The sequence below is a fragment of the Chlorocebus sabaeus genome, chromosome 15, assembly GCF_047675955.1.
Source record: "Chlorocebus sabaeus isolate Y175 chromosome 15, mChlSab1.0.hap1, whole genome shotgun sequence".
In the NCBI taxonomy this organism is placed as follows: Eukaryota; Metazoa; Chordata; class Mammalia; order Primates; family Cercopithecidae; genus Chlorocebus; species Chlorocebus sabaeus.
In genome coordinates this window covers 64,894,011-64,907,781 of record NC_132918.1, presented here as the reverse complement: position 1 = coordinate 64,907,781, position 13,771 = coordinate 64,894,011, and the positions used below count along the sequence as shown (strand labels likewise).

General features: G+C 35.6%; 1 protein-coding gene across 5 annotated transcripts in view; it reads right to left on the bottom strand.

Moving 5' to 3' along the window:
* KCNH8 (potassium voltage-gated channel subfamily H member 8) overlaps positions 1 to 13,771 on the bottom strand; it is a 396,050-nt gene that overhangs the window by 69,227 nt on the left and 313,052 nt on the right. For all 5 annotated transcript variants that reach the window (XM_073023635.1, XM_073023634.1, XM_008009256.3 and 2 more), the window contains one exon: positions 12,022 to 12,236. In XM_073023635.1, the coding sequence (XP_072879736.1) occupies positions 12,022 to 12,236 (215 nt within the window). The remainder of the gene's footprint in view (positions 1 to 12,021; positions 12,237 to 13,771) is intronic.

The window sequence follows — 13,771 nt, the reverse complement described above, 5'->3', positions numbered from 1 at the left end:
AAAACAAAAAACAACAGCAATACCAAAAAACCATACTGGATCCAAGTACAATTTAATGAGCTTTTCCTATCTAACATTTTCTTAGGCAAAAAATGTAAAACAGTTCACTGCAAGATATTTCACAGAAGTGTTTTTGCTTCCTGAGGGAGAGTATTTTAAAGTACACAACTGACAAAACACTTGTTGGGCCTGAGATAACAAGGAAAGCTGACATGATAAAATGACATGTGAGTCCTTCAGTATGCAATTTTCTAAGAACAATTATCTCAGAAAAGTGAAGAATTAATTATGTTCTCTTATTATGCAGGACTCTGCTAGCAGATGCACACCTACACACAGGCTACTTTTGAAGAATTAAGTATCTGGGCTGTCAGATACGATTTTTAAAAAGTTATTAATATTCGATAAATCATTTTCAGGAAAATTGCTTCTAAGCAGCCCAATTTTATTTCAGACTGAAATGGGGACTAAATTTACAATACGTCTCTTCTTTGGAATAGCTCCCTTTTCAGTACATTCTTGAATTGAATTAAATTGTAATATAGTCACATAGGTGTCAAGAGATGTTTGCAAATCAAAAACTTTATACGAGAGATCTAGTTAGGCGCGTTTTTATCTAAGAAAGGAATCATGAAGTCGAATCTCATGGATACAGCACAGCTTAATTACACAAGAAATTGCCCAGTGCCAAGAGGTTCAAGCAGACGTAACTCAATAGTTCATGGAAATTAGATGTAGAAAATGGGTATATTAGCTGAGATTTGAAGGCAGATCTTTTATTTTAACCCTACTTACTATACCAAACCACCTGGAGAAATATTACTCAGATTGCAAGCTTTATTTTTCCCGTATTATTCAGCTTAAATTCCTCATGTTGCTTTTGAAAATCTCTTTTCCTGAACTTAGGGGAAATGCGAAATGTTGTTATTCAATTTAGCTGTTCTTTCAATTTGTTCTTTCAAATCCCAGTATTGATACTTTTTTCAGCTTTGCTATATCTAACAGATATAATCCTAAACTGTTTTTTGCTTCTCATTTTAGACTTTACTTACTGGCCATAGAGGCCGCTGTCTTCAGGACTTTCTTCATTTTCTTAAAACTTAACATTAGTTCCAGGCACCAAAGTAAACTTATTGACATTTGTTCATTCATTCATGTAACATATAGTAAATGTTGACTCTGCATTAGGCTCTGACCTAGGCACTGGGGCTATAGTATAGAACAAGACAAAGCTTTCATAAAATAGGTTTTGGTAGGAGAAACTGATCATAAGCAAGAAAATATACAAATTAAAATAATACTAGATCCTGCTAAATGCCATGAAAAAGATAAACAAGATGATATAACAGAGGATAACTGGGAGAGGGCAAACTCCAGAGCAGACTGTCAGGTAAGGGCAGAGTAGCAGCACAGCAGGAAGAGAGAAGATCAAATGCAAAGGCCCTGAGGCAGCAGAGGTGGGGAGGAGGGGAGGGAGGGAGGTGAGCGGAGCCTGCCTCCCTAAGGAAGGGAAAGCAGACCCGTTTGTTGGAGTGTAATGTTGGAGGCAAGATGGCATCAGATGACTTTGAAAGGCAGGCTGGGGAAGTAAGGCAAAGAACCTTGAAAGTTACCATAAGAAGTCTGGATGTTACTACCAGCCCGTGGGGATCTATTTCAAGCAGCAAAATGACACAATTTGATTTATGCTTTACAAATATTGCTCCTGTAGCCTTGGGGTCATAAGAGGATACAAGTGGAGACAGGGAGAATCACTATATTGACTCTCATTTGTCATAGTCAGGTAGGTATGTTTCAGCTCCCACTCCCACCACGCCCCTGTGCTCCCACAAACACATTCTTCCCTGCCCCATGGGCTACTGAAGGCAAGTTGACTCATACATTAGAGTTCAGCTTATTCCTGACAAAGGATACACATACTTTGTAGAGCTGGTGAATATAATTGTACCCAAGTTGCATGACTGTCATAAAGATTTCACCAGATAATGCATACACAGCGTCTATCACAGAGAAAGCAATCAGAAATGACAGCTTTTAATGATGTTTATCCCGTGCATTCTTTGCAGGTTGCTGGGTTATATATTTGTGTGTGTGCGTGTGTGTGTGTGTGTGTGTGTGTCTACCTATACGTGAATCTGCGAAAGGAGATAAGGGTCACTATATTTCGCTCAGGATATTTTAACATGTGTATTTTTAATTGAAATATTATGGATTCCCTATATGATATTGAAAGGGTCAATGAATCCCCTGAAACTGAGTCATGATACAGGCATACCTCAGACCACTTCCAAACCACTACAATAGAGTGAATTTCTCAATAAAGTGAGTCATATGAAATTTTTGTTTTCCAGTGAATATAAAAGTCATGTTTACATTACACTGTAGTCTATTAAGTGTGCAACAGAATTATGTCTAAAAACAACATACATCTCTTAATTAAAAATATTTTATTGGCTGGGCGTGGTGGCTCACGCCTGTAATCCCAGTACTTTGGGAGGCTGAGGCAGGCAGATCACCTGAGGCAGGGAGTTCGAGACCAGCCTGAGCAACATGGAGAAATCCCGTCTCTACTAAAAACACAAAATTAGCCGGGCGTGGTGGCACATGCCTGTAATCCCAGCTACTCAGGAGGCTGAGGCAGGAGAATTGCTTGAACCAGGGAGGTGGATCTCGGTAAGCCGAGATCGCACCATTGCACTCCAGCCTGGGCAGCAAGAGTGAGACTTCATCTAAAAAAAAAAAACAAAAACAAAAATAAAAATGTATTGTGACAAAATGTTAACAATCATCTAGTCTGCAGTACATTGTAATCTCTTTGTTGGTGGATGGTTTTGCTTTGATGTTGATGGCTGCTGACTAATCAAGGTGGCGGCTGCTGAAGGCTGGGGTAGCTGTAGTAATTTCTGAAACTAAAGCAACAATGAAGTTTGCGACATCAATTGGGCTATTCCTTTCACGAGTGATTTCTTTGTACCATACAGTACAGTATGATAGCATTTTACCCACAGTAGAACTTCTTTCGAAACTGGAGTCAAGACTTTCAAGCCCTGCCACTGCTTTATCAACTAAGTCCATGTAATATTCTAAATCCTTTGTTGTCATTTCAACAATGTTTGCTGCATCTTCACCATGAATAAATACCATCTCAAGAAACCACTTCACTCATTCATAAGAAGCAACTCCTGGCTGGGTATGGTGGCTAACACCTGTAATCCCAACACTTTGGGAGGCTGAGGCAGGAGGATTGCTTGAGCCCAGGAGTTTGAGGCCAGCCTAGGAACATAGGGAGACTCCATCTCTACAAATATAAAAAAGAATTAGCCAGGTGTGGTTGTGCATGCCTGTGCATGGGAGGCTGAGGTTGGAGGATCTCTTGGGCCCAGGAGGTCAAGGTTCCAATGAGCTGTGATTATGCCACCGCACTCCAGCCTGGGCAACAGAGTGAGGCTCTACCTCAATAAATAAATAAATAAATAAATAAATAAATAAATAAAATAAAGAAAAAAGAAAGAAGCAACTTCTTATATGTTAAAGTTTTATCATAAAATTGCAGCAATTCAGTCACATCTTCAGGTTCCACTTCTAATTCTAGTTCTTTTGCTATTTCCACCAAATCTGCACTGACTTCCTTCATTTAAGTTTGGAACTCCTCAGTCATCCATGAGGACTGAAGTCAACTTCTTCCAACTCCTGTTAATGTTGATATTTGGACCTCCTCCCAGGAATCACACATATTCTTAATCGCATCTAGAATGCTAAAATTTTCCCAGAGTGTTTTCCACTTAATTCACCCAGATCCATCAAAGAACTCACTATCTATGGCAGCTATAGCTTTACCAAACGTATTTCTTTCATAATGAGACTTGAAAGTTGAAATTACACTTGATCTATGGACTATAGAATAGATGTTGTGTTAGCAGGCATGAAAACTGCATTGATATCCTTGCATATCTCCATCAGAGCTTTCGGGTAACAAGGTACACTGTTGATGAATGAGCAGTAATATTTTGAGAGGAATCCTTTATTCTGAGTACTAGGTCTCAACAGTGGGCTTAAAATATTCAGTAAACCATGCTGTAAACAGATGTACTGTCATATAGGTTTTGTTGTTCCATTTATAGAGTACAGGCAGAAAAGATTTAGCATACTTCTTAAGGGTCCTAGGAGTTTTGGAATGACAAATGAGCATTAGCCTCAACTTAAAGTCACCAGCTACATTAGCTCCTAATGAGAGTCAGTCTGTCCTTTGAAGATTTGAAGCCAGGCACTGACTTCTCTTCTCTAGCTATGAAATCCTAGATGGTATCTTCTTCCTTAAATTGACACGTGAAATGTATGGATTGCTAAAGATTTCTCCAGCATTACTGAAATATGGAGAAGCAGAATAAAGAAAAGAACGTCTTTTAAGTAATGCCTTCAAAACTTTTTGAGTTACCTATTTATATTTCTTTTTAATTATTTTATCATTTTGGGTGCTATTTATGCTAATCTCAATTACTTATCTTGATACTAATCATATCGTTCTCACTATAATTTTAAAAATTCTTTTACTATGAATAATAGAGTAGATGATGGTGTCATTTACTAACTTAGAGGAAAGACTGAGGAGGGAAAAGGTATACAAGAAGTAAATGATCAAACTTTACTGGACATTTGGATATGCCATTTGGATATCAGCCATTTGTAAAGTGCCCGACCATGTTTTCCTCATTTAAAAAACTGAAGTAAATGTCTCTTTCTTACTTATTTTTAGGAGTTTTAATACATTCTGGATATTCTTTCTTTTTCAAATATATGTGATGCAAATATATTTTCGCATTCTGCAGTTTCCCTTTTTATTCTGTTACTGGTGTCTTTTGATGATAGAAGTTCTTCATTTTAATAAATGTCTCTTTCCCTTTATTGTTATTACAGTCCATGTCCTCCTTAAGAAATATTTGCTATTACAAGGTCATAATGATACTCCACAATGTTTTCTTCCAGAAACTTTATTGTTTTTTCTTTCATTTAGGTCTACAGTCCATCTGGAATTGAGTTTTAGGAATCTCATGGGCCAACTTTTAGGCCAAGGTTTCTTTTCTTTCATGTAAGTTTTAAATTAATATATCATCATTAATTGATAATTTAAACTGTCATTTTTTTTCACTATAGCAACTTGTGATAAATCAGGTGACCATAAAGTGTGGGCCTGTGTGTGGAGTCTGTTCTATTGAAATTGTACAGCCTTGCACTCATACCTCATTGGTTGAATTACTGTAGGTTTAGTTTCTAAAGTTGTGTTAATGTGACAGCATAAATCCTCAAATTTTGTTCTTCTTCTGAACTGCCTTAGGTATTGAGAGTCTTTGGTATTTCAATGTACAGAAATTCCTCTGGTATTTAAGTTAATAATTAGCTTATAAAATTGTACACTGATTTATTTGAGTACATTTTAATTTATGCAAGTGGTACTGTTTTAGATATCATTGTTTCTTGTCTTGTCAATAAATCCCACATTTTACATATTTATATATACTGTCACTGCTATATAGATTTCTGTTATAGATGCACCATATTTTATTGAATCTGTTCTTCCAGTGATGAATACCCAGGTTGCTTTTAGCTCTTGTCCACAATAAGTAGAGTTACAACGAACATCCCCATACAATCCCGTTTATAGACCTGTATGAAAAAATTTTGGATACATTTTGTAATTGAGAGGTCATCGGCTGTATATATATATTTAAATGGCCTAAGTAGTGACATATTTTTTCTCCTAATGGGTACAAAGACTATATTCCCCACCAATAACTGCATAAGTTCCTATACACTTTTATTAACCTCCTCCATAAAGTTGGTATTCTAAGAATTTAAAAGTTTACATCATTGTTTTTTATTTTCATTTTTATATTTCTAATGTTTTTGAGCATATTTTTATGTGCTTGTTGTCTTTTGTGTTTCTTCATCTACACAGTGCTTGTACATATATTTCGCCAATTTTTCTAACAGTAATACTTTTTACTTTTTGACCAAACCGTTATGGGTTTAGATATTATGGATATATTCTTCCATTATGTCCTCTATTAACTTTATGCATACTACTAGTATGAAACTTTTGCATTCAATTATGTTTGTTTATATTTGTGTTAACTTCATGCATAGGAGTACTCTGAAACTTTTGCAATGAATTATCATTATATAGGTACAGTGGTCCCTTAGTATTTGAGAGACTGGTTCCAGGATGTCCTGCAGATACTAAAATCCTCAGATGCTCTAAGCCCTGATATAAAATGGCATAGTATTTGCATATAACCTATGCATATCCTCCTGTATACTCTAAGTCATCTCTAGATCACTTGTAATACATAATACAATGTAAGTTCTATGTAAATAGTTGTTATACTGTATTGTTTAGGGACTTATGGTAAGAAAAAAGTGTGTACATATTTAGTACAGACATCAGTTTTGGATGATTTTGATAGGTGGTTGGTTGAATCCCACACATCTACAACCACCTGATCTTTGTAAATCTGGCAAAAACAAGAAATGGGGAAAGGATTCCCTGTTCATTAAATGGTGCAGGGAAAACTGGCTAGCTATATGTAGAAAGCTGAAATTGGATCCCTTCCTTACATTTTATACAAAAATTAATTCAAGATGGGTTAAATACTTAAATGTTAGACCTAAAGCCATAAAAACCCTAGAAGAAAACCTAGGCAATATCATTCAGGATATAGGCATGGACAAAGACTTCATGACTAATACACCAAAAGCAATTGCAACAAAAGCCAACATAGACAAATGGGATCTAATTAAACTAAAGAGCTTCTGCACAGCAAAAGAAACTACCATCAGAGTGAACAGGCACCCTACAGAATGGGAGAAAATTTTTGCAATCTACCCTTCTGACAAAGGGCTAATATCCAGCATCTACAAAGAACTTAAACAAATTTACAAGAAAAAAACAAACAACCCCATCAAAAAGTGGGCAAAGGACATGAATAAACACTTCTCAAAAGAAGACATTTATGCAGCCAACAGACACAGGAAGAAATGCTCATCATCACTGGTCATCAGAGAAATGCAAATCAAAACCACAATGAGAAACCATCTCACACCAGTTAGAATGGCAATCATTAAAAAGTCAGGAAACAACAGATGTTGGAGAGCATGTGGGGAGCATGTGGGGAAACAGGAACACTTTTACACTGTTGGTAGGAGTGTAAACTAGTTCAATCATTGTGGAAGACAGTGGTGATTCCTCAAGTATCTAGAACTAGAAATACCATTTGACCCAGCAATCTCATTATTAGGTATATACCCAAAGGATTACAAATCATGCTACTATAAAGACACATGCACACGTATGCTTATTGCGGCACCATTCACAATAGCAAATACTTAGAACCAACCCAAATGTCCATCAATGATAGACTGGATTAAGAAAATGTGGCACATGTACACCATGGAATACTATGCAGCCATAAAAGAGGATGAGTTCATCACTTAAATTTCCACAAAGGCTTTAACCATAGAAAATCCTGTGTGACTGGATATTTTTGGTTTTGTCTGTGAAAATCAAGGAAAGATTGATTTTCATTTGGTTCTACATTTATTCTGACACCAGAGTAGGGAACAGGGATCCATACGGTAATCATTAGGATACAAGTTCCCCTGAAAGTCACAGTATGCTTGGGGAGGGCACAAGACTTTTCCCCTAGGTACAAAGTTATAGAAAGAGAGGTCCAAACTTATCTAGCCCTTAGACAGCATAGTATCCCCTAGACTCTCAGTTATATATAATAGAAGTTTTGAGAGATAAAACATCAGGAAGTATAAAACAATGAAGGTCCCATCTGCCTTTAAAATGTAACTCATATGGAGTCCCCTTTGAAAAGGAGCAATACTTTTGGTTCCAGTCAAAATGAAGTAACTTACATTGAACTAACCCAATCAAAAGTAATTATCAAACTGGACAAAATTAATAAAATAACTGTGCATTAGCCTTTTCTCATGCTGCTAATGAAAACATACCTGAGACTCGGTAATTTATAAAGGAATGAGGTTTAATTAAGTAAGGTCTCAGGAAACTTGCAATCATGGCAGAAGGGGAAGCAAACACGTCGTTCTTTACATGGCAGCAGGGAGAAGAAGAATGAGTGTCTGGTGAAAGGGGAAGCCCCTTATGAAACCATCAGCTCTTATGAGAATTAACTCACTATCACAAGAACAGGATGGGGGAAACTTCCCCCATGATTCAATTATCTCCACCTGGTTCCTCCCGTAATATGTGGGGATTATGGGGACTACAATTCAAGATGAGATACACAGTCAACCCATATCAAACTGCTTGAAGGAATTTGAGAGGAATCAACTCGGATAAGACTTGAAGGACTGTGATCCCTAAGAAAAGAGAAGTGCACCAATGAGAGCATCACATTTGGCTACGTATTTTTCTACAGGCATTTGCTATTTCATTGTAAGGTGGAATAGAAGAGATGAGAAAGGAACATCCTTACCAACTAAGGAGACAGAGAAGTTCAGGTAAACCAAAACATAAAGGATTTGAGGAATATAATACCAGAGAGAAGTAAACTGCATTGATGTTCCCTTTAAGGCATTAGTCAACTTGAATAGCAAGAGGTAGTACTCTAAGAAACAGATTTAAAATAGCATGTAGAAGGCTAAATTGCAGGATAGAGATTTCAGCAGTCACGTGGTGTTGGGGAGATGGAGGCTGAAGCTCAAGCTCTGCTAAATAGGAATAGCCTTGGTAAACATACTATGGTTTGAACTGAGACTCCAGAAAAGCTGTTTTAGGAGTAAAGGCTAGACCTCAGGATTGAGGGCAAAATTGAAATATGCCAGCTTAAGAAAGCCTATAAATAGACTATGGGCAGCACAAGTTGGTTTGCTGATACTCTATCTGCCTGTGAAAAGAAAATCTTATTTTGAGGAAAATGACATGAACAATCTTTAATAATCAACATCTATAGTTAAACAAAATTCTGACACCTGCTTTTCCTTTTTTAAAAAGAGAACTAAATGACCAAAGAAGAACAAATGACTGAGAGAGAGAGACATAAAAAGAGAAAAATAACAGACAATGGAAATAATTCCACAGATAATTCAGGTATACACGCATTTTTAAATTACTATAATTAATGTTCTAGAAAACAGAAAAAGAATCATGAAAATTTTATCTAAGATAAAAATTCCTTTTCCACATACAGAAGAATAAAATTAGATCTTTATGTTACACCATATACAAACATAAATTCAAAATGAATAAAGACTTAAACGTAAGAACTGAAATTATGTAACTCTAAAAGAAAGCATAGGGGAAAGCTCCATGACATTGGTCTGGACAATGATGTGTTTGGATATGACTCCAAAGCACAGGCAACAAAAGCAAAAACAGACAAATTGAATTATATCCAATTAAAAAGCTCTGCACAGAAAAGGAAACAATCAACAGAATCAAGAGACAATCTACAGAATGGGAGAAAATATTTGCAAATCATACATCTGATAAGGAGTTAATATGCAAAATACATAAGAAACTCAAACAACTGAATAACACCAAAAAAAAAAAAACCTGATTTTTAAAATAGACAAATGACCAGAATGAACTTTTCTCAGAAAAAGACATGCAAAAGGCCAACAGTTATATGAAAATATGCTCAATATTGCCAACCATTAGGAAAATGCAAATTAAAACCACACCTCTTAGAAGGGCTATTTAAAAAAAACAACAAAGATAAATTTTGGCAAGGATGTGAAGAAAAAGGAACCCCTGCACACTGTTGGCGCAAATGTAAATCAGTATAGCTACTATGGAAAACAGCAGGGAAGTTCTCTAAAACAATTAAAAATAGAAGTACCATATGATCTGGAAGTCCTAATACTGGGTATATATCCAAAGGAATGAAATCAGTATCTTAAAGAGATATATGCACTCCCATTTTCATTGCAGCATTATTCATAACAGCCAAAATACAGAATTAACCTAAGTATCCAACAACAGACAAATGAATAAAGAAAATGTGGTATATATACACAATGGAATACTATTCAGCCTTAGAAAAGAAGAAAGTCCCGTCATTTGCAGCAACATGGATGAAACTGGAGGTCATTATGCTTAGTGAAATAAGCCAGGTATAGAAAGACAAATACTACATGATCTCAGTTTTATACTGAATCTAAAATACCTTGAACTCAAAGAAGCAGAGAGTACAATGATGGTTACCAGGAGCTAGGGCTGGCGATCCAGGAGAGATTAAAAAGATGTTGCTTAAAGGATACAGAGTTTAAGTTAGGAGAAATAAGTTCAAGAGAGCTGTTGTACAACATGGTGACTCTAGACAACAATGATGTATTATACACTTGAAAATTGCTAAGGGAGGAGATTTTAAGTGTTATCACCACAAATAAATGATAAACATGTGAGGAAATGCATACATTAATTAGTGTGATTTAGCCATTCCAAAATCTATACATATTTCAAAACATCATTTTGTATGCCACAAATTTTTTAAAAAGATAAGAATCCTTAATAAGTCAAATGAAATAAAATAGACACTGAGATCCAATATTTCCCACTTTCTATGCTGAGGAATATTAGTGAATATTTTTCTCTCTTTGCTAATTTATTCTTCTTTTTGATTACTTCCATCCCCTAACTCACCCTCGATTTTCAAAACAGTTGTCATTTTATGCTGTCATGGAGAGGACAGAAGACAACTGTAGTTTTAAAATTCAATCTACTGATTTTTTTAAAAGACATGAACATGATTTCAAGAAGAGGCAACATATTTAACAGAAACAATACATGTTTTAAACTCTGATACCTATGTTGAAACTCTGACCCAGCCACCTGCAAGTTTGTGTGAACGTACACACGACTTAACCATTCTGAATTTGTTTTCTCTTGCATAAAAACAGATCAAGACTTACCTTAAAAATTTGTCTTAAGCAATAAATGAGATGCTTTACATAGGTAGGGTGCTTAACACATAAAACGTAGCCAGTAAATGTTGGTACCTCCTCTGCTGTTTGCTATCAACAATGGAGAGAAGCATATATGCAAAACTGGTAATCTTGAATCTCAGAATGGGATATTATCTACGTATTTACTGTCATTAGATAGCCCCAACCAAGATAAAAGAATACACAATTTAAGTTTTCTTTCTACCTTTCACAGCAGAGAATATTAATGATTGACATGAGTATCTGCACAGTATGGGTTGGTCAAAACAATAGCTTCTCAAGTACATGGGAAAAAAATCCAGAGTTACAAATATCCGAGACAAAGCTCAAGACAGCATATAAAGGCTTGTTGTTACACAATGCTATGCATGCCTTGGCTTGTCTTTCAACAATCATTCCTATTAAATCATGTGTCTCTCTGAGACATCTAATGAAGTCATGTTCACGATCGGCTTAATCACAGGATGCAGTATAGTACATATTTTGACAGGAAAGCTGTTTGTCTAATACGAAACTTGCAGCAAATATATAATTGCACAAAATGTTGATTATGCTTTCAGTGTGACAATCCTTGGCTTGAATCCTTTTATGCATATTTACTCACTTTAAGATAGACTGTTTCGTGTACCATTAAATAAAAGATTATTTTTAGGCAAAATCTATGTCAAGCAATTGGAGTAGTGAACAATTACAAACACAGCAAACTGAACCATATACTTCATATGGAAATCTTTAAATTCTGGAGAAATCACACATCTCTACCTAATGTTATGTACAATTGAAATCAATTGTAGTTATAAGCATATGAAAATAACCAAGAAAGAAACTGAGTTGAGAAGTCATTCATGAAAAATATTTTCTTAAAATGTTAATAACAGACTCTAGGTTTGGCTTCTAGCTAATTATTTAACTGCTTAACTGGTGGCTGAATATTCACGTCTTAGATATTCAGAGAGTTTTTAAGGTGAGGTTGTGACATCTGCCTTTGCTGTTATAAATGATCTCCAGGCCCAATGTTATTAGGTCTCAGCACTAATTAGAAATGAGACTTACATCACTCTCATGACCTTCTCGAAGGTTGTATGTGAGGTCATGCTGAATGTCTTCCACGAATTTGTGAGCATATTCTGGGTAAAGGTCTAGCACTTCAAAGAGTCCTTTGAGGATGATGCACTGGAGATCACAGTAGGTTAAAGCCTTTACATCTGCATTGGTCTTGATCACTTGGTCCTTAATTGATAGATTTGCTCCAATTAAATCCCCTTTCCCTAGAAAGAGAGAGAGAGATCACTTTCAAAAAAAGCAAGCTTAGGACTGATAACCTCATTTGACTCACAGCCTTCATTTTTCAGTGAGATTACACTGAAAAGAGAAAAACGTTTACCTTGGGGCAGGGCTTTTCAACTTTGGCATACAATAGCCTCATACCTGGGCTTTAGCTTTTATTTGTTTTATGGCCATTATCCTCCATTTCATAAAGAACCAACAACTAACAAATTTTTAACTAACAACAACAAGCAACAAGCAAGCTATATCTTTGGAATGTTATTAGGACAAATGGCCTCTACTTCCCATTCAACAATTTGTTTTTAACTTTTAAATTTTTTATCGTACCCAGCATTGTTTAAAATTTTATTTTTTATTGTGCCCAGCATTTGTGGAAGCAAAGTTCCTGGTATGTAGCAGACTTCAATACAAGTCTGTTTTATCAGATTTGACAGTAAAAGGAAACATGTCAAATTGACTATGAATACCTGAGTTTTTAATAAATCTGCATGTCGAATAAAAAAATAGTTTAAAAATTATTATATTATAACTAGGTATTATCTTCAAGTTAACACTGGACTTAAACCTTGAAATTTAGCCTATTTTGGTAGAAGAAAAAATAGACTAAAATCTATATTTACAGACACTAGGACTAATACATAGCCAGGTGGTATGGAAGAATTTAAGTCTGATTTATTGTTGTCAATATTGCTAAACTTGGAAATTTTGTTTCTTGTATATTTCATTAGAAATCTAACTTGCTGCTCAAAACTCAAAGTTGGGTACTGATGCAGGATGTAAATATAGCCAGGATGTTTTGAATATGGCAAATTTTTAAATTTTGTATATTTGAGGAGAATTTATCATGATGCGGTGTCTTGCACAATAAACATTCACATTCTCTGTGAATCAACTAGTGTCTGCAATAACTTCAGGGTCATCGTACTTTCATACTTTGGGTTGCCATGGTATGGCTATTTCAGTCACAATGACACTAGCTATAAAAACAGCACCAACATCCTGCCAATCTTGGCATCCTAGAAAGAATTCCACTTTATTTATTCGTTCAAGGAATATTTATGGGGAACTGACAACGTGTGCTGGACCTTGTATTGAGTCCTGGCAAGCAGGTACTGGTGAATACCATGTTGGTATTCACCTCATTACCTAAAATTACCTCACTAATTTTACAGTCTTGTGGACTTCTTATTGTCTAGATTTAGGACCTTTAGTTAAGTTTTTAAGTAACTCTGGGTCTCAGTATCCTTATTTCTAAAAGACGAGAAAGATTTTCTTGTGGGCTCCATTTTTCAGCATTATACTACTGATCCTTGCTAATCAGTTACTCTTTCACTGAAACACATAAGGTGATAGGATGCATCTGCAAACCACCCAGGTTAGAGCTATAACTTACGTTTAGTTATAATTAGGCAGACTAATGTTCTGTTGAGAGTACATTTATTCATGCTTTGCCATTTTCTTTTAAAACAATGAAGAAATTGGTCGGGGAGACACTATTACCTGGACATGAAATCAA